This window comes from Macaca fascicularis, chromosome 8 (genome assembly GCF_037993035.2).
Source record: "Macaca fascicularis isolate 582-1 chromosome 8, T2T-MFA8v1.1".
Lineage (NCBI taxonomy): Eukaryota > Metazoa > Chordata > Mammalia > Primates > Cercopithecidae > Macaca > Macaca fascicularis.
In genome coordinates this window covers 76,157,858-76,179,299 of record NC_088382.1, presented here as the reverse complement: position 1 = coordinate 76,179,299, position 21,442 = coordinate 76,157,858, and the positions used below count along the sequence as shown (strand labels likewise).

Below are 21,442 nucleotides of genomic sequence, written 5' to 3'. Positions count from 1 at the left end.
TTATAATTTAAAAAAAGAATTTCCAGCCAGTTCGCTATGAGTAATAATTCATGTTACCTTAGGAGAATCTGACAGGTCCCTAACAGCCTGTGGTATAATCGAGGCTCCCACCAGGAAGTGATGGACTTACTAATCATGAAAGGAAAAAGGCATACATATACTCTTGAATTTTGCTTTTAATTAGCAGTTCATTACCAATTAGCACTTAATTACTAATCATTTTTAATTATTGTTTTTAATCTCTCCTTAAGATGCAAAATTCCTCTTTGAGTGTGCCTGTTTTCAGTTAAATTAATAAATTAGACTAAGAATAGGAGTTTCAACAAGGAAGTAGTCCTTAAATGAGGATTTATTAAGAAGAGATATGTTAGCCAAATGGATAATTCCCATAAAAATGACTCTATTCCTAAGTAAAAACATAGCTTTGTTTAAATAAACATGGAGGAACTTACACATATAAAATATATATTGTGTAAGTGAAAGAAACCAGTCAGAAAAAGCTCCATACTGTGTGATTCCAACTGCATGTCTTTCTAGGAAAAAAGCAAAATTACAGAAACTAAAAGGATGAATGGTTGCCAGGGGCTGAGGGCAGGAAGGGATGAATAGGGGAAGTTTAGGGGACTGTTAGGGCAGTGAAACTGTTCTGTATGATACTGTAATGGTGGATACATGACACTACGCATTTGTCAAAGCTCATAGAATATAAAATGCCAACAGTGAACCCTAATGGAAACCATGGGCTTTAGTTAATAATAATGCATCAATATTGGCTCATCAACTGAAACAACTGCAAGATGTTAATAATAGGGGGAAGCTAAAGGGAGGGGTGGTGTTGGGGTGGGGAGAAAGAATCTATGAGAACTTTCTACTTTCTCCTCAATTTTTCTCTCAATCTAAAATAAAGTCTATAAATTGAAAAAACATCTTCAATCAACTAGGTGGCTGAGAGCTTCTAATATTAGAAGAAAAACCTAGTGAGTATATTTATCTTATTCTTTTATTTCATTAATAAACACTTACTGTGACTGAGCACAGAATGTAGGCTTGGAGGACCTGAGATTAGACAGAATTGCCACCTTCAACAGTACCAAGCAACACATCATTACCCCAACAACAATGACAAATGTTTATTGAATACTTATAACTAGGCCCTGAGTGCACTATCTCATTTACTCCCACAAGAGAAACAAATAAGGAGACTTACATTTAATATTGGTTTGACAAAAAAAAAAAAAAAAAAAGGGAAATGAGTTAAGAAAATTTAAATAAAATGTCCAAGGTCACGCAGCTAGAAAACAAGAGTCAGACCTGTATTCAAGTAGCTTGACAAATGTCATACTTAGAAGTCTAGTGTGTCCCCTAGTGTGTCCCCACAGAAAAGTGTTGTAAAGCTGCTTTGAAGTGCTTTGTTTGTAGTGAAATATTTAAGTAAAGATATTAGAACGAATTCCATTACAAACAAGAATCAGATATGCTGCTCACCTTAGTCAGTTTGAGCTGCCAAAAAAAAAAAAAAAAAAAAAAAAAAATGCCATAGACTAGTAGATGGCTTCAATAACAAACATTTATTTCCCTCAGTTCTGGAGGCTGGGACATCCAAGATCAATGCACCAGTGGATCCAGTGTCTGGCGAGGGCCTTCTTCCTAGTTTGCAGTGGATGACTCCTCATTGTATCTTCACACTGCAGAGAGGAAGAGAGATCATCTCTTCTGTCTCTTTTTATAAAGGCACTAATCCCACTCATGGGGTTTCCACCCTCATGACCTAATTACCTTCCAAAGGCCCCACCTCCAAATACCATCACATTGGGGATTAGGTGTCAACATACAAATTTTGGGGGTACACAAACATTTAGTCCCCAGCACTGTCCTACTTCAAAAAGCAGAATAGCACTTTTATAGAATAAATCTATCAGGTTATGTAATTGTATTTCTCCATTCAAATTAAAAACATCCCTTTATTACAATTATCATTGTTTCTGAAAACATAAAAGCACCTTAGCACAAGGCAGAACTTTATAGCTGTTTAGAATTATAGTACAAAGAAAATAAGTTGAAAAATGAGGTAAGGCTCAAATATGTATCTATATTTAACTTCATATAAATAGAAGAATTAAACATCACTGCTGCTTAGGGCTGTTAAGTCTTTTTCTATTATCCTGGCAATGTTGTTGCTCAGAACACTCCTAAAATGTAAAAAGAATAGTGACTGTGGAAAATTAGATCCTTTCTTTTTCCAGCATAGGTTTCCCATAATCACACTTCAAGGACTCATTGGCTTTCACAATTATGAGACCATCTTTAATTGATGTAGCCTTTCTCCTAAATAGGACACACATGGTCAATCCCCAACAACAAATATGTACCATGCTTAAGCAGTATATTAGGAGTCATGGACTAAAAGAAGTGGGAGGTAAGTTCATAACTGAACTGGGGGACAGACAGATAAACACACACACATAAACAGAAATAACTAGCTCTCAAAATGAAGAGAACATTCTACAGGTGGATAACAGAAGCCTTGACGATGAAAAGATCTTGTTCCAAGGTTTGCGAAAGGTCTGAACCCACAACCTGTAACATCTTTGAAATCCACAGCTCCTGAATGTTGGCCTCCCAAGTTTCTGTCCACCTCTGTAGCCCTCATTGCTTGTTGTTTCTCGAATAACTGACTTTCCCCTATGAAAAGCCCAACTTCATCCATTGCAACCAGTTTCGTCTAGGACACACCTGCCTACTCAAAGAGGTTCTCCTTTGCAAGGTAGGTCCATGGATTTCCACTGGGCTACATTTCTGTAGAGACCAACTCCTTCCTCTGACCAGGAACTTTACAACTATTTGGAATTAAAATACAAAGAAAACAAGTTGGGAAATGAGGTGAGGCTCAACTATGTATCTATACTTTATATGAATAGGTGCATTAAACATCACTGCTGCTTAAGGTCACTAAGTCTTTTTCTGTTATCCTGACCATGTTGTTGCTCAGATTACTCCTAAAATGCAAAAAGAACAGTGAATGTGGAAAATCAGATCCTTTCTTTTTCAGACATAGGTTTCCCATAATCACCCTTTAAGGGTGATTATGCAAACAGAGTTGACCATTTCATGGATGGTGAGTAGAGGTTTGGCAGCTTCTTGTTGGAAGATGACCTTTCCTAGGACAGGTAATCCTCAGAAGGAGTGAAAACAGACAAATTTCCATACCCTGAGACCCTCTCTTCAGGGCAAAAAGTGACATTTTAAATTTTCTCCTTGGAGTGGTAGAAAATTACTAGTAGCTCTAATCATGAACTTAAATGATAAAGAAAAAAAAGTCTAGCTGGACTCCTCATAAAATGCCTTTGGGCTTATGATATTTCCCAGTTTGTCCAATGATAAACATGTTCTGTGGTCAAATAAGTCTGGGAAATGCTAAAGCCTTAGGGATTTACACTGCTGAATAAAAAACACTAATAAATTCTGCAGTAAAATATGAGTTTAACTTTTCTTTAACTTTTCCCTTCCATTTTTATGACACCAGCAACATTCCTAGGAGGCTTCTTTGGGAACTCTTTCTTCAGAGTCAAGTGATGTTCATGAATATAAATACCTATTCGGGGTGCCTGGTTGATGAATTTCTTTTTTCTGAGCGACCGTTGCAGGATGATTAGTTCCTGTAAATTGTCCTTCATGACAGAAAGTTCACACACATCCTCTCACTGCCCTCCATCCATTACCTGGAGTCTGAAACAGCACAATCGATGTATTATGATGTAAATAGAAAGGGCAATTGTGTCTGTCAAGACCAGGGCTTGTAAGAGAAGCAGAAACGTGCTGGTTTTCTGATGCTCTGAGTCATCTTCCCAGGGTCAGTTACTTCTCAACTTCTGGAAAAATAGATGCACAGGTAACAAAGTCCTTGCCATTTTCTTAGGAAAGGAGGTAAGGTACTCAGTGATGACTCATGGGTAGTGACAGAATTTTTGATTGATGGGGAACTGTTCCCACCAAAACGTGGACAGCGATGTGGCTGCCCACAGGTAGAGAGTCCTGGGCTCCTGGGACGCTGCCCTTGCCTTCCACACTTCCTGTCGTCCCTGGGCCTGTGATGCTCATTCTGTGGAGGCCCAGGGCTAATAACCCAAAAACCATAAGTCTGTTTTCTGCCTTCCTGCCCCACCAATGTACCCTCCATACTGCATTCAGAGGGGTCTTTCCAAAATGCATGTGTGTTTACCTGTCATTTCTTTGAGACTCCATTAAAATGATCGTATAAACCCCAAATGATGAAAAGAACAGGATAAAAAATGTAAGCAGGTGAGAGGGTTTAGCAAACTTCTGAAATAATGAGAGCAGAGATGGTGTTTGAGGAAGCAAGGGAGAGAAAGCAGCTGTAAGGGGTCCACAAAGGCACAGGAAGGTGCAGGACAAAGAAGATGCAGTGTCTCCCAAGGACAATGTGGAGGAAGCGGCTGTAGGAGGCAGGCAGCTGAGGGAGGAGCACAACTGCAGAGCCTAGGAGGGGCTCAAGGCTCAGAATCTCCAAGTCTCGCCAAAGACAGAAATGTGAAAAGGGTCAAAAATACGAGGAATACTTGAAAGTTTATATATGGAAGAGTCAACCTCTCCACCAGTTTTTCTCATCCCATGTGGAGAATGCCAGACATTCAAATGTCTGCCTGTTAGCCAACAAGCAAATAAAGAAATAAACATTGACAAATATATTGTTATTGGCCTAAATGTGTCTCCTCGATGCAGAAAAATTCACATACTGAAGTCCTAACTTTCCATATTTCAGAATATGACTGTATTTGGAAACAGGGCCTTTAAAGAGGTAATTAAGGTTAAATTAGGTCATATGGGTTGGCCCTAATCCAATATGGCTGGTGTTTTTGTAGGCAGAGGAGATGGAAGCATGGGCATGCACAGAGGAAAGGCCGTGTGAAGGCACAGGGAGAAGATGGCCAACTACAAGCCAAGGAGAGAGGCCTGGGAAGAAAGCAACTCTGTTGACACTTTGATCTTGGACTTCTAGCCTCCAGAATGGAGAAAATATATTTCTGCTGTTTAAGTTATCCAGCCTGGTATTTGCTACGGCATACTCAGAAAACTAATACATACATTTTTCTTAAATAAAATTGACAATATGACATTCATGCATATCCCGAGTAAAGACTAGTTCACTGTGTGATCACCCTGGAAGGAAGACTGCTTGGCGAGAAGCAGGCTCCTTACCCTGCACACAGGGTTCTTCATCAGCTTTGTACTGAATAACTATTAAACATGAGGGTGCTACCAATCATACACAGGGTCACCTTCAGGGATTTCACAAAGATCTCCAGCATAAAATTGAGAATTTAAGATAAATAATGACCACGGATGGAATAGATAATTCAGGGAAAGAAAGAAAACTTAGAAACCTTCTAGTTAACATTCTTAAAGAAATCGGAGAGAACATTCCACTGTAAAGCAAGAACAGGAGTTATGAAAAACATATGGAGAAAGAATAAAAAGTCTGGAGTTTGAATATGCAGTTGTAAAATGAAAGTAACTGAAGAGCTGGAAGATATTGAAGAGTATCTTAGAAAGTAGAACCGCAAACTAAAAGTTCTAACAGGACAGAAAATAGTAAACACAGATGGCCAATAGAGGGGAGAACATCTCATAATAGAAATCTCCAAAAAGAAAGAATAGAGAAAAATGGAAAAAAATTATAACATAAATAATATAGGAGTTTTTTTTTTCACCCTTGAAGAGTAAGAGCCTCCAAATTAAAATTAGTACATAAAAAAAGACCCAAAGACCATTCTAAAATTTCAGAACATCAACAAAAAAAGAAGAGACTAAAAGCTTCAGGAGATAATAGGAAAAAAGGTCCTGTGAAAAATGAGAATCAGGCTGGGCATGGTGGCTCACTCCTGTAATCCCAGAACTTTGGAAGGCTGAGGCGGGTGGATCATCTGAGGTTGGGAGTTTAAGACCAGTCTGGCCAACATGGTGAAACTCCATCTCTACTAAAAACACAAAAATTAGCCAGGCATGGTGGTGTATGCCTGTAGTCCCAGCTACTTTGGAAGCTGAGGTAGGAGAATCGCTTGAACCCAGGAGGCAGAGGTTGCAGTGATTTGAGATCGCACCACTACACTGTCCAGCCGGGGTGACAGAGTGAGACTCTGTGAAAATAAAAAAGAAAGAAAGAAAGAAAAGGAAAATTAGAATGATACTGGATTTCTTATCAGCAGCACTGGATAATACAACACAAGAGAATAATACTTAAAGTTCTAGAAGAGAATTATATTTAACCTGAAATTATATACCTTGGTAAAGCATCACTCAAATATCTGGATAAAATATAACCATTTTCAGGAATGCAAGGAGTCAGAAAATATGTGTCACATACATCCTTTCCTAGAAAGTTACCTGAGGATGTTCTCTAGCAAAATAAAATTCAGAAATCAAGAGGGAAAAAGTCCTGTGATTCTGGACAGGGAATTCAATCCAGGGAAGAAGAAAAGAGAAGTCCCAGGAAGACACCTGTGCGTCAGATTTAGAAAGTAACTAGTTTGAAAGCAGCAGGTTAGCGTGCTCAAGGATTGAGGTCTTAAAAAGAGGGAGGGGGAAGACTTAATAGATTACTTATCATGATTGAAAATTTGAAAAAAAAAAATTAAGACAGTTCGTAATTCTAGGAAAAAACCAAAATGGGAATATAAAAAATATAAAAGTGTCAATAGAAAATTGTAGAAAAAACAAGATAACAAATGTAATCAGAGTCCATGATCTTACTCTTCAGTGAACAATTTACATAGTCAATAGTTAAAAACTATATTGGCTTCCCACTTTTAGAATCTATCTGTCTGTCTATCTGTCTATCTATCTATCTATCTATCTATCTATCTATCTATCTATCTAGAGGTTCTTGGCCCTTTGGCTAAGATCAAGTGTAGAATCAATTATACTAAAAGCACAAAAGCATGAAAGATTTAACTATGATTATAAAAATAATTAACATGGACAATCTAGAAGTAAAAGTATAGATGAAAGAGACTGAGAGATCAAGGTGAAGGAGGGTGTCTGAAAAGTTGAAGGGATAGATAATCTCATCTTACAATCTGGGAGTTAAGAAGTTAAGAGATATTGCTTATATTTGAAGAATCAAGAAATAATTCTGTGGGTATGTTACTTAAAAGTGCAAGAGTAAGATGAAAAAGAATAAAAAGCAGGTCATTTGGGCAGTGATCAACAATGAAGAATGAATAGAAAATTTGGCACATCTTGATGCAATACCACGCAATAAAAAAAGGATTTCATTTGGATATAGGAAAATGCTTGAGATATAATTTTAAGTGGAAAAAAGTAGATTATAAAATTTTAACTATAAAATGTTATTTAGTTATGTCTGGATAATATGTATGGTTTATGGGTAATTTTTATGCTTCATTCATTCAACAGATTTTCTGCATTTCATTCATTCAGCAGGCTTACTGGAAATCTACCATGTTTGGGGCAAGATAAATGGATATGGCAACTTACAAAGACAATCAAAGTCCTGCTACACAGTTTACTGTCCAGCAAAGGAGGCACATATTGTACCAGTAACTATAACAAAATGTGAGCTTTACAATGAAGGGCATTCATGCTGTTAGGAAAATATAAGGCACAGGTGCTAAACCTAATATAGGAACCTGGGGAAGATTTCTTCAACAAATTATTTTTCAGTGAATTAATTAATTAATGTAAATTGACAAATAAAAATTGTTTATGGTGTATAACATGTTTTGATATGTGTGTATATTGTGGAATGGCTAAATCAAGTTAATGAACATATCCATTACCTCACTTACCAATTTCTGGTGATGAGAACATTTGAAATTTACTCTCTCAATTATTTTAAGTGTTAAAATGAGAGGTTTTTTTTAAAGCAGATATTCAGTATTAAGAACATGGTATTATCTAAATTATGATTATGAGCTCAGGAAAAATGCTCAAGGGAAACAACAAAATATTAATTTTCTGTGATGATCTTTAGATTCTGATATTCTGAGGAATTTTATATTCTTTATGCTTTTCTGATTTTTCTAAGTTTTTGCAAAGAGTCCATATGGCTTTGATAATCAGAAGAGATTAACAAAAGTTATTGTTGCCAGTGAAGCAGTTAGATATTTTGCTGTTTGAGAACCTTTCCTCCTGTGGAAGCAGAAGACAGTTACTTAATCTATGTAAAGAACAGTTATAAACAATTACCAAACCACCTGTCCACCCTAGGCATTTCTGAAGGCTGTCATTGGAAATGGTAGATTTATTTCAACAAATGTTTCTGTTAGCCAACTTGGAGATGGTGTTTTTTTGCCACGAGCTATGCTAATAGAAGCTTGTGAAGGTATAAGGTGATGCAAGTGACAAAAATATGCCCACCAGTTACCTATTATTTCTGGTATTTCTTTATTAGACTGTTGTGTCGGGTCTGTTTTAATTTACCTATACTGTATATTATGTAACCATTAAAAAAAAGACTTAAAACATAAAGTAATCCCTGTTTTTGTGCCCATGTTTCTTGGATTGTGTTTTTAGGTTCTAAAAGCATTTAAATTGATTCTCCAATGACTCCTTTCCAGAAGTTATTCCTACATGTAAGATCAGATCTGTTAGGGGTGATTTCTATGGATTTGGATATTTGGTTTACTGCACATTTAAGTTATCTGCATTATGTTATTTCTCAAATCATAGATCTATATTATAATTTTAAGAATCCCTTTCACCCTCCATACTGTATCCAAAGATCACTTTTTTCAAAGGTCACCTAGGCAGAATAATCAAATTAATGCATTTTAATTTGGTAATACTGAAAAGTAAATTGCAATGTATGCACACACATTGAAAATCAGGTGCCACAGACATGCGCATGCACAGAGAATTTCTGCATTCTCATGCCTTAGTTTATCAAATAAGGAAAATGTATAAGAAGCTACTCCACAATTGGTCTGTGAATATATTACTTTATTTAAATGCATCTTCTCAGGCCAGGCATGGTGATTGATGCCTATAATTCCAGCTGCTCAGGAGTCTGAGGATCACTTGAGCCCTGGAGTTCTAGGCTGCAGTGAGCTATCATGGTGCCTTCAGCCTGGGCAAGAAAGTGAGATTCTAGCTCTAAAATGTTTTAAAATTCATCTTTTCACCTAAATTTGTGTGCTCTGCTGGAAAAGAAAGTCCAAAGCTTATCATTACATTATGCAAATAATATGGGCTGGTAATCAAAAGAACTGAGTCCTAATTCTCACCTTACCACTAACTAGCTGAGTGACTTCAGGTAAGTCACTTAATTCTCTGGTTCTCATTTAAACCGAGTGATCTCTTTAAGTCATTTCTAATGTGAACACTGGGTGATTTAATGAGATATACATTTTGGATAATGATACGGTTAGGTTGTGTCCCCACCCAAATCTCATCTTGAATTGTAGCCCCCATAATTCCCACGTGTTGTGGGAGGGACCTGGTGGAAGGTAACTGAATCATAAGGGTGGGTCTTTCCCATGCTGTTCTTGTGATAGTAAATAAGTCTCATCAGATCTGATGGTTTTAGAAAAGGGAGTTCTCTTCCACATGCTCTCTCTTGCCTGCCACCATGTAAGATGTGCCTTTGCTTCTCCATTGCCTTTTGCCTTGATTGTGAGGCCTCCCCTACCATGTGATAATGTGAGTCAATTAAACCACTTTCCTTTATAAATTACCCAGTCTCTGGTATGTCTTTATTAGCAGTGTGAGAACAGACAAATACAGATAAATTGTGGCATGTAGAGGCTGCTGTGCATAGCTTCTCCTCCTCTGGGCTTCACGAACATTTTTTTCCTTACTCCCTAGTTGGAGCCACTTTGGCTCTATTAATGACATACCCCAAGAGAACCTCACAGCAAGGACTCAACAGTGAGGAGGGAGCTATACTAAAACAACATCCCCCAGATAGCCCAATGGGAGAGAGATTGGTATGGGAATGGGGTTAGTCAGAGCCCAAAACTTGTGTCTTCTCTGGAAGAACCTCCCAGACCTCCCCAGCTAAACTCATAACCACATCCCTTTCCTAGTTTCTCTTCTGTATCCATTTACTGCACTGAAACTGCCTATTCCAAGTCAATGTTTCACCTCCAGCTTGACATTCAAGCCGAAATCTGCTAACGGGGTCAGAAAACAGGTCATAAAGGAAAGTAAGCAAAAATGTTGAACCCATTCCAGCTTAACAACAACAACAAAAAAGCCCACAATAACAAAATCTGAGGTTCTGTGTGTTTTCCTACCAATATAAAACACAGCTTGCTCCCAGAAACTCAACCATTTTCCATAATCATGATCTATTAACAACTCACATCTTTCCAAGTAGGCACATTTCTTTCTCTGTTCTCTTGTGTCAAAAGTACATAACATGGTGCAGTGATCCAACTATGGGCTGGCTTCTCTGCAAACTGTCAGCATTTCTCTCCCTGCCTTCCCTTTGTTCCTAAGAGCAGTTGTGGATTGGTATAGACCCAAAGTGGAAGTTGAAACATGCATTGCATCATTTGTCACATTAGCTACAAAGGAAGCAGCAGAAGTAATCAGAAATGAGGAGCAGGAAGTTTCTGATAAACAACTTTGATGGTTATCTGGAAGCTGAATTGAATCACAGGCACAAGAACTTGGAATTGCATTTTGAATTGCAGAATTAAAGGTAACTGCCTCCCACCTATATGATAGTGTCAATTAATTCAAAAATTGAGTATAGTTTTACAGGCTTAGCATTCCATTCCATTCGGCGATACGTCAGAGAGCATTTATTTATTTAACAGGCTCACATGAAGAACATTTGCATTCGGAAAAAGAAATGATTAAAAAGAACCACCCTGGGTGGCCCAGATATGGATACTATTATGGATGTTGATAGTATTTGGAGGCGAAATGAATGAGATTACTTTTTACAGACTCAATATTGATCAATGAAAACATGTAACTGATGAATTTAGCCCTGTGGTCAAGCAGTTTAAGCCTTTTCAACATAGATTAGGACGTTAGAATGGACACCTCTCACTGAGTTTGCATTAAGTAGAATAAGTAAATCTTGTTTAACTCATGCATCTCTCACTGGCCTTCTCTCTCTTTAATTTGGGAATAGAAAAGGGAGTCCACAATTAATTTTAGATTGTGAGAAGAGAGACAAAGGAGGAGCAGAGAGTTTCTGAGAGAACCTAAAATCTTTGTCACACCCCTTACTAACCCTGGTTTGTGCTCCTTCACCATAGGAGTAGCTCTTGTCATCATTTTAAAAACTTCAACTGAATTTTAAGAGACTTATTGGCCTTGCTTCCTCAGGCTCATAACTCCTTTATGTGCTTGCTCTTGGGAGGAAAATGCAGATAGACGTTTAAAAGCTAGATGTTCCTGCACACCCTTCTCCTGATGCTTCATTCTTTTCCAGGCAGAAAGATGGTGGGACTCTGTCCCTAGCAAAGGGATATTTCCAGATACTGAGGTGTTGTCAGAGACACCTGGTCAGGGAGGTTAGGAGAAGGGGCATCCAAATCCACTCCCTCTAACTGGCTGCTGCTTTCCTGGCAGGTCTGCACTGGGACACCTCCCTTCCTTCCCACTTCCCCTTCTTCCTCCTATTCGCTGTCTCTTTGCACACCCCTAATATGGCCTTTCATAGTAAGAGGTCAATATGTTTTCACACTTGGGAAATCTCATTCAAGAATTTTTGTCAATGGACAAGTCATAAGAAGCCCTTCCATTTTAGGGCTAGTTGACGTCACCAAGAGGCGATAAATATCTGTTGATATAATTGGATGTGAGATTCAGTGTTGAGATAGCAAAATTCTGCCCCTCGTTCCTTGGCAGGGCCCTATGATTTATGCAGGAGCAGAGGCAGCACGCAATCGAGCTGTCAAGAGAGCGTCAGCTTATTAGGCAAATGCTGCGTGGTTTTTGAAGAGGGTCGACACTATAAAATCCCACTCCAGGCTCTGGAGTGGAGAAACTCGGAGACCAAGTCCATTGAGAGACTGAGGGGAAAGAGAGGAGAGAAAGAAAAAGAGAGTGGGAACAGAAAAGAGAAAGGAAGACAACCTCCAGAGAAAGCCCCGGAGACGTCCCTCTGCAGAGAGGCGGCAGCACCCGGCTCACCTGCAAAGCGCCTGGGAAGGTAGGGAGCGCCTGGACGGAACACACCACCAACTTTGCGTTGCCTGAGCTGCCGCGATGTGCGCCGCAGGGCCGGCTGCCACTGCCTGTGTACGTGTGTATGCATGTGTGTGTGCGTGTGTGTGTGTGTGTATGCGCGCGTGCGTGCGTGTGTGTGTTCGCGGACTGTTCCTTAAGATTACAATAGTAGCTGGGATGTGGCAAAAGCAAACTTAGACGGCTGCTCTTCTTTACCCGTGCTGCCAGTTGCTCCTAGCTGGCTGTGTAAAGGAGCTCCCCCACCCCCTTCTATCCTAACCCCCGAGAGAAAGCAGCAAGGGCAGGGGTGGAGAGGGAGGACCAGGAGGCAGGAGTTAATCAATTTGGAAGAAAATGCTGAAATATCCGAAAGGGAGGTAGTCAGCGCGGGTAGAATCTTAAATCTGTGGCTCTTCCCTAGGCTCGGGAAAATTAGTTTTGAGGATCATTAGGAAGAGGACGCAGGGACCGTCCCTTCAGAGTCTAGAAAGAAGGGTCACTCCTGGCCGGCGAGCGCTTGAGCTTAGGTGCGGAGCCCAGCAGGCACCCCCTTCCCCGCTCCCCAGGTGTTTCAGCACCGCGGACAGCGCCCACCCTAACCACTGAAGCCAGCACGTCTAAGGTAGTCCGGTAGGAGGACCTCGTGTGCACCTCCCAGTTGAGCGAACTCTCACCAACTCTTTCTTTCTCTCTTCCCCTCTCTCATTCCGCCCTCCGCCCACCTCTGTGCCGCAGCGAGTGCCCCTAACATGCGGCTGCCGCTGCTCGTGTCCGCGGGCGTCCTGCTGGTGGCTCTCCTGCCCTGCCCGCCATGCAGGGCGCTCCTGAGCCGCGGGCCGGTCCCGGGAGCCCGGCAGGCGCCGCAGTACCCTCAGCCCTTGGATTTCTTCCAGCCGCCGCCGCAGTCCGAGCAGCCCCAGCAGCCGCAGGCTCGGCCGGTCCTGCTCCGCATGGGAGAGGAGTACTTCCTCCGCTTGGGGAACCTCAACAAGAGCCCTGCCGCTCCCCTTTCGCCCGCCTCCTCGCTCCTCGCCGGCGGCAGCGGCAGCCGCCCTTCGCCGGAGCAGGCGGCCGCCAACTTTTTCCGCGTGTTGCTGCAGCAGCTGCTGCTGCCTCGGCGCTCGCTCGACAGCCCCGCGGCTCTCGCTGAGCGCGGCGCCGAGAACGCCCTCGGCGGCCACCAGGAGGCAACGGAGAGGGAGAGGCGGTCCGAGGAGCCTCCCATCTCCCTGGATCTCACCTTCCACCTCCTCCGGGAAGTCTTGGAAATGGCCAGGGCCGAGCAGTTAGCGCAGCAAGCTCACAGCAACAGGAAACTCATGGAGATTATTGGGAAATGAAACGGTGCGTTTGGCCAAAAAGATTCTGCATTTAGCACAAAAAAAAAAATACAGTATTCTGTACCATAGCGCTGCTCTTACGCCATTTGTTTATTTTTATATAGCTTGAAACATAGAGGGAGAGAGGGAGAGAGCCTATACCCCTTACTTAGCATGCACAAAGTGTATTCATGTGCAGTAACAACACAATGTTATTCGTTTTGTCTACGTTTAGTTTCCGTTTCCAGGTGTTTTTAGTGGTGTTTTAAAGAGAATGTAGACCAGTGAGAAAACGTTTTGTTTGAAAAAGCAGACAGAAGTCACCCAATTGTTTTTGTTGTGGTTTGAACCAAAGAGAATGCCATTCTCTTGGGTGGGTAAGACTAAATCTGTAAGCTCTTTGAAACAACTTTTTCTTGTAAACGTTTCAGTAATAAAACATCTTTCCAGTCCTTGGTCAGTTTGGTTGTGTAAGAGAATGTTGAATATTTATATTTTTAATAAAAGCTGCAAAGGTAATCATGACTTTATTTTTTCTCTTCAGTGCTCATACACTGGAAATACTCTCATCTCTTAGCTTCCTCCAAATTGTCTTCAGCACCAGAAAAGAAAAACAAAACTTCCTGCATTGTACTTTTCCACTAAAAATGCAAACATATATCAGTGGCTTACACAGACCCTGCAATCACGTTGGGCTCATCTCTGTGCCATGGACTACTTCTCTGAGGTTGAGTTAATAATTCAGGAAGTTGCTCCCAGCAGCTCTAAATCATGGTAATTCTAAAAGGGAAGATCATTTTATAATGGAAATAACATTTAGCCCTGATCAATTAAAAGATGTGAAATAATTGGAGAGAGTGGGGAAAAGATGAAAGGAAAAGGGAAGTGTCAAGGTAGAAATTCCTCCAAACTATATGACCAAAATGCTGCATTCTTTTTCTATGAGAAAGACTCACTCTGTCAAACTACTACTTTGGTACCATGAAACAGTTTTTTGTAAGCTATTTTCCAATTACTACTTCTAATAAGAGAAACTTAATAGCATCTCCACTTAAGATGACTAAATTTAGTCATTATAAAATGTCACATAGGAAAAATTTTCTTATGAAGAACATTTTGACTTTAATAATTACACAAATATCCTCCACATTTATGCCTAGGCCAACCCTACCCACTTTTATTCTTAGGAACATGAACTACCTTTATTCATTTCTAAAACTGAACAGCACATTTAATTAGTTTTACAGTGCATTTGCCTTTGGTAGTTTAGTTATAGCTTTAAACAATTCAATCAAATATTTAATACTTCAAAATTAATTTGTATGAAGATGCATCTTATCCTGGGACCTTTGAAATACACTTAACTAATAAATGAATAAGATAATACATAACATTGAATAAATCATTATAAGACAAAGCTTTTAAAAACATCATTTATTTAAGAGTTCATATAGAGTAAAGTTACACTTACGTTCTGAAGGAGGCATTATGGTGGGACAAATATTAACAAAGCATGATTTAAATATATATATATATATGTTTAGTGTGTGATATGTTTGTATATATATTTAAATACATGCAATTGTTCTACAATTTACCAGATTGGTGCCACAGTGAATACAAGAGAAAGTAGACAGCTCTTGCTGGAAGATCTTTTTCAATTAAAGTGCCTAATATATGAAAATCTAAAACTAATATTAGAAAAATGTCATAAGAGATGCCCAGGCCTTCAGCTTTCTGGACCATGAAAGTGTCACCAGATTCAAAGAACATTTCTGAATGTACATCCAGTGATATCTGTTACGCAAAAGAGGAAAACTTTGTGAAACATTTCATAGCTTTGGTCAATGATTTACTTTTTGTCCATGTATTGATAAATCAGTCACTTCTGAGTTGACACTGATTTTCACTGACCACCTGCACTGTTAAAGAGTAAAGGAAATGAGAACTACTATAATATAATAACAAAAAGCCAGCGCCTATGAGAGACAAGAGCATAGTGACCACTTTTTTCACCATTTGCCACTTGTGACTGACATACACATATACCACACTTACACACCCTTCACAATGTTTCCCACACAATAAAAGATTTGCATAAGATCAAGTTTATTATTTCCAGTGCTTTCTGCAACTATTTTCTCAAAATATTCTCTCCCCCGAATATGTTAGATAAGTCATCTGGAATTACAGTTTTGGGTTATTTTTGCAGAAATCCTGTTCAGAGGTCCCTTTCATCATTTGCATAATATTAATTTCACTTGGGCTTCCTGCTGCCCACATGCATCTCAGCCAGGCAGACAGAGGGGCAGCAGTTGGAATGAATATCATTCATTTAGGGAGTTCAACCAGGAAAAGGAGAAGATATGGCGAGCTGGCTCAGAATCAGCTCCACTGCCACTCGCTGGAGCTGCAGCCTGTCCCTGGAGGGGAGGAGCCTCAAATCCAATCTGCAACGGAAGAAAATGGGAATCAGAGAAAAAAAGAGATTTGTTAATTTTGGATTGGTCCAGTCACTTTTCTACTGAGGAGAAAGTATAATAATAACAATTATTATTATAATAACAATATTATTATATGGGACATAATCATTAGAAATGGAAAGCAAGCTCAGATTATTTTGGCTACAGCCAAGAGTCATGAAAATAATTCACCCTTATGATACAAAAAGAAGGAACAGTAATGCATGCAGTGAAGAGAAGTTCTTGGGAAAAAGGAGTTCAGACTATACCAGTTTTTTTTTTTTTTAAAGCCCACTTGTAAATGATTTATTCAGATGAGAGTCTCATTGAAACTGCTAGGAATTGGGTTTAGAAAAGCTTGCAGAATTTTAAAAATATTCCAAATTTAAATGACACTGCTATGCCACATAACATTGTGGGACATAATATAATCCCTCCACTGCTGAAAAAGTTTCTACCATGTACATACATATATATTATCTTACTATACGTTTTGCAAAACTACAGGCTTAATTTTGGGTAAATCATGATGGGATTTTTTTCTCTAGGTAATAAATTCTAATAACCATATCCATATTAAATCAAATCCAATATTTGCTGAAATGCAATTTGATTTTATGAGCTCAAACTCTTTACATTTCAAGGTACCATGACAAACGCCATTCTTCTTAGGAGAACTATGGATAAATAAGCAAACATGTTCCGATGACATCACTGGTAAAACTATCCCACCAGATTAGAATGCCACTGATTTCAAAGCAATGAGGTAGCCACATGCATTCAGCTCAGAAGCACTGGATGATTTTATGAAGCTGCAATATGAATGGATAATACCTGGCACAAGCAAAGCAGAACTTCGGTTAAGTACATTGTTTTACTGCCACTCAAAATAGTCTTGAGAGCAAAACAAGTTATTGGTCTGCACTTTACCAGATTTTACCCTAAACATATGTTTGGGGATGATGTTTCAAGAGCAATAAAATTATCCTAAGTCTTTATGGCTTTGGGATAATCCTTTGTGCTGCCACATCATTTCCTGATAGAAAGTTAAAAAGGGTCATGAAATCATATCAGCCACAGTAGAATAAAACTGAAGTATGTAGTTTTCTATGAAGGAATGGTGGAAACATCAAGTGAAATTGGGCTTTTTGAAAAAGAATGTAACTAGATTGTGTCGGTAATGTGTCAGATACCTCAATGTCCTTGAAAGTGAAGTAAAATAAACATTATCCTGACAGAATCCTGCACCTATTTTTACATGTCGAACTCCTCCCTTGCCCACCATAATCTTCTCACCCTGGCTAATAAACAAACGAACAAACAAACAAAAACAAACCCTTAAGTCTCATGTATGGTTTATGCAAAAAACAACAACAACAAAAAACCCAAAAGCCCAAATGATGTGGGAATATCATAAGAAGACTTATTTCTAAACATTCAGTTTGAGTGAATAGTGAATTCTGCCTGGATGAACAGACCATCAGAGTCCATTTTGTGGCCTGTTTTTCTTGAAGGTAGTTTCTAAACTAAAGGGAACTTCCATGGCAGCTGTTCTGAAATAGCTGAAGGGTGAAACGAGTGGCATAATGTGTTTTCTGCAAAAGGGACTGCTTTTGGGACGTGTATAAATTTTTGTGCTTTCCTGTACTAGAGATTAATGTCTATCTTCCATTTAAAATGTTTTAGTTGTTAACCCACTATTGCCTTCATATTTGGGATTACATAGTTTGGGTTGGCTTCTCTTACACCTCCATGTTTCTAGGAAATTATTAGGTTTTCCTCCAAACAATATGGACCAATGCTGTCTTTCAGAACAGAAAAGCCAGTACCAGAGTGGGGGGCTATCCAATAGCAGAGGTTATCCTGAGTATCTTTAGATAATTGCACCATCTCCTTGGTCTTGTTTATATCCACTGAGGACCCAACAACCAGCTCAGCAAAGAAAGTTCTGTGCAAAGAGGCTTAGCCTAGTTTTGAATCCCACACCAACTACTTATTAGCTGTATGACTTGGACAAGTTAGTTAACTCTCTGAGCCTTAGTTTTCTCTTCTGTAAAATAGAGATGAGAACCTACCCTACAAGGTTGTTGTAAGCACTGAATAAATAAAGTAATACACATAAAGCACTTTACACATGACTCACTTACATTAGGTTGGTCCTTCCTTCCTTCCTTCCTTCCTTCCTTCCTTCCTTCCTTCCTTCCTTCCTCCCTCCCTCCCTCACTTCCTTTCTTCCTTCTTTTCTTCATTTCTCCCTTCCTTCCTCCCTTCCTTCCTTCCTTCTTTTCTTCCTTCCTTCCTTCCTTCCTCCCTCCCTCCCTCCCTCACTTCCTTTCTTCCTTCTTTTCTTCATTTCTCCCTTCCTTCCTCCCTTCCTTCCTTCCTTCTTTTCTTCCTTCCTTCCTTCTTTCCTCCCTTCCCCTCTTCCCTCCCTCCTTTCTTTCAACAGTGAAGAGAGTCCTCTGCCATGCAGAATCACCTGGGGACTGTTTATGACAAACCGTATACAAGAGCACCGACCCCCAGGAAGAAAAGACAATAGTATTTGCAATCTCATTTTTCCAGAATTGGGCATCATTTCTATGACTTAATCCCTTCAGTGTGCTGTAATCACAGGCATCAATGACACTGTTCAGTGTATCTCCAAAAGGTCCAACTTCACACATGGCTACCTCATAAAGGAAGAATGAGTTAAAGATCTAAACTCTTTTTTATAAGCACGGCCCATCAAATCAAAAGCTGATCTTTTTCCTATAACCTTCCCCAGATGGAGCTGTATGTATGTGTTCCTTCAAATAGTTTCCTAAATGCTAGCTCTCGTTTATCACAGGAAGTGCTATGTCTTGGGAATAGTGATGTTCTATGAAGCAGAACAAGGGACAGAGAATTACAAGCACTGTTCTCCTCTACCTGCTTGGGAGCTTGTCCTGCATTCCAGTTTGGTCTGATATGCACACAAAGGTAAACAACAGATTATTAATTCCATATTACAGTCATGTGTTTTTTAATGACAGGGATACCTTCTAAGAAATGCTTCCTTAGATACTAAGCAGACATTAAAAATAGCAAGATCATGTCTTTTGCAGGGACATGGATGGAGCAGGAGGCCATTATCCTTAGCAAACTAACACAGAAACAGAAAACCAAATACCACATGTTCTCACTTATCAGTGGGAGCTAAATGATGAGAACACACGAACACATAGACAGGAACAACACACACTGGGGCCTTTTGGAGGGTGGAGGGTGGGAGGAGGGAGAGGATCAGGAAAAACAAGTAATGAGTGCTAGGCTTAATACCTTGGTGATGAAATAATCTGTACAACAAACCCCCATGACACAAGTTTACCTACGTAACAAACCTGCACTTGTACCCCTGAACTTAAAAGTTTTTTTTAAAAAGAAAAGCATCCTTAGGTAATTTTGTTGTTATGTGAACATTATAGAACGTACTTACATGAGCCTCAGTTTGGGTTAGGCAAACACTTTCCGTAACGTGGAACTGTCCTGTACACAGAGACAGATGTCCACAAGGCTCTGTCAGAATGCATGCTCATTAACACCCATCAACAAGAAATGATTTTAGATTTAGGTTGCTTCTACCTCTTGGCTATTGAGAATAATGTTGCTTAAAGGAGTGTGTAAATATCTGTGTGAGGTCTCGCTTTCAATTCCTTTAAGTATATTCTCAGAAGTGGAATTGCAGGATTTTATGGTAACTCTGTTAAATGTTTTGAGGAACCTCTATACAGTTTTCCATAGCAGCTGCTAAGGACCATTTTACATTCTCCCAGCGACGCATGAGTGTTCCAATTTTACCACATCCTCACTCCTAATTGTCTAATATTTGCAGGGTATTTTTTTAAAAATATAAATTCGTGCAAACAAAAAAGCAGGACTTGGCACAGATACTTGCCATGTTCACAGAAACATTAACAATAGCCAAGAGGTAGAAGCAACCCAAGTGTCCATCCATGGAGAAGTGGATAAACAAAATGTCATGCACACATATGTTGTCAAAAATCAATGGAATACAATGGAACACTGTTCAGCCTTAAAAAGGAGAAAAATTCTGGCACATGCTACAACATGGATGAACCTTAAGGACCTTATGCTAAGTGAAATAAGCCAGATACAAAGGGACAAACATTATATGATTCCACTTATATGACATATCTAGATAGTTAAATTCATAGACAGAAACTAGGATGATGGTTACCAGGGGCTGCGGAAGGGTGAAATGGGGAGTTTTTGTTTAATGTGTATAGTGCTTCTGTTTTGCAAGATGGAAAAGTTCTAGCAATTGGTTGCACAATAATGTGAACATACTTAACACTTCTAAACTGGACACTTAGAATGTGTAATGGGAGTATACACATTATATACTCCCATTTTCTGTTATACTGTTTATACTAACATTTTTTCTGTTACCTGGCCTGCTTTTTCATTCCTGTTACCTTCTTGGCTCCTAAAGGCACACAAGCTTATTGCTCTTAACAGACACTATAGACACTTAGAATGTGTAATGGGAGTAGTTAAGATGGTAAATTTGTGTTCTGCATTCTTTACTAGAATTAAACATTTTTTAAAATTCAGGCAACATCACATTAAAATCTGGATTTGCAGGTTCTTTGGACAAAGCAGAAATGAACAACCCAGAACTTGCATGGAGAGCTAAGCAGTGTTTTGCCTTGGATTGGGAATGCTTCCTCCCTTCTGCCTGTCTTGGTCAGGGTCACAGTGCCCAACACTCCCTTTGCTGCCCCTGCTGCAAGGCTGGTTTCAGTTGCCACTTATCATTGTGCTTACACAGTTGCTATGCTCAGAGTAAAAAGGAAAGCAAGCAATGTCTTGTATTTATGCTTCTATTAACATTGTTCTGTTACCTGGCCTGCTTTTTCATTCATGTTACCTTCTTGGCTCCTAAAGGCACACAAGCTTACTGCTCTTAACAGAAGGTTCATTTTTAGCATGAAGGTGTCAAAGAAAAGAAAGCAAAATGCTCAACAGAGATTTGGCTTGATTTTTATGTTAAATGTGATGAGTGATTTTTTTAAAGCTAAAGTGTGTCTCATGGCAAGATTCTTGACAGTGAAAGCGTGAAACTGCCTTTAAAATTCATTTGAGTACAGATTAGTCCCCAGGATCTTAGCATAGGGGACATAACTGGGTGCAGATTAGTGGATATGTGCTTGTTTGGGTTTGGGGGTCAATGCCAGTAGCCCCCTTTACCTAAATGCATCTCACCCCACCTCTTCTATCTAATGAAACTAAACAAATGCTTTCCTGACATTCACTCTGGCACAAGTTTGGGTAGCCACATTTAGGGGGGATGGGGGCATTATTTTTTTAAGCTGCCCGAAAGTAGAAGAGTGAGCTTATTTTAATCAGTGAGCAGTGCCTTTGAGTCTCTAAGTTTCCCAGGGCCTCCATGGCATACCAGCATCAACCCTTCCCCAAATGATCATTCTCTACATCATCCATGACTCTGAT

The 21,442-nt window shown here is 39.5% G+C and overlaps 2 protein-coding genes and 1 long non-coding RNA gene across 9 annotated transcripts in view; 1 reads left to right on the top strand and 2 right to left on the bottom strand.

Moving 5' to 3' along the window:
- Window positions 1-1,549: 1,549 nt before the first annotated feature.
- On the bottom strand, window positions 1,550-2,842 carry LOC141407419 (uncharacterized). Its single transcript, XR_012416453.1, has 2 exons — window positions 2,734-2,842; window positions 1,550-1,685 (listed from the first exon to the last, which is right to left on the bottom strand). It is a non-coding gene; the product is annotated as an uncharacterized lncRNA (long non-coding RNA).
- A 9,137-nt stretch (window positions 2,843-11,979) lies between these two features.
- Window positions 11,980-14,006, top strand: CRH (corticotropin releasing hormone). The gene is made up of 2 exons (XM_045398347.2): window positions 11,980-12,151; window positions 12,904-14,006. Exon 2 carries the CDS (start codon window positions 12,918-12,920, stop codon window positions 13,506-13,508), a length of 591 nt encoding a protein of 196 aa, XP_045254282.1. The 5' UTR covers window positions 11,980-12,151; window positions 12,904-12,917; the 3' UTR covers window positions 13,509-14,006.
- Window positions 14,007-14,906: 900 nt separating this feature from the next.
- The window catches only part of TRIM55 (tripartite motif containing 55), a 49,207-nt gene continuing 42,671 nt past the window's right edge, over window positions 14,907-21,442 (bottom strand). For all 7 annotated transcript variants that reach the window (XM_045398342.2, XM_045398340.2, XM_065519295.1 and 4 more), the window contains one exon: window positions 14,907-15,937. In XM_045398342.2, the coding sequence (XP_045254277.2) occupies window positions 15,927-15,937 (11 nt within the window). In that variant the 3' untranslated portion in view covers window positions 14,907-15,926. The remainder of the gene's footprint in view (window positions 15,938-21,442) is intronic.

Bases quoted from the DNA above. Each gene is read 5' to 3' on its own strand.
- CRH (XM_045398347.2), top strand. From the start codon at position 12,918: ATGCGGCTGCCGCTGCTCGTGTCCGCGGGCGTCCTGCTGGTGGCTCTC.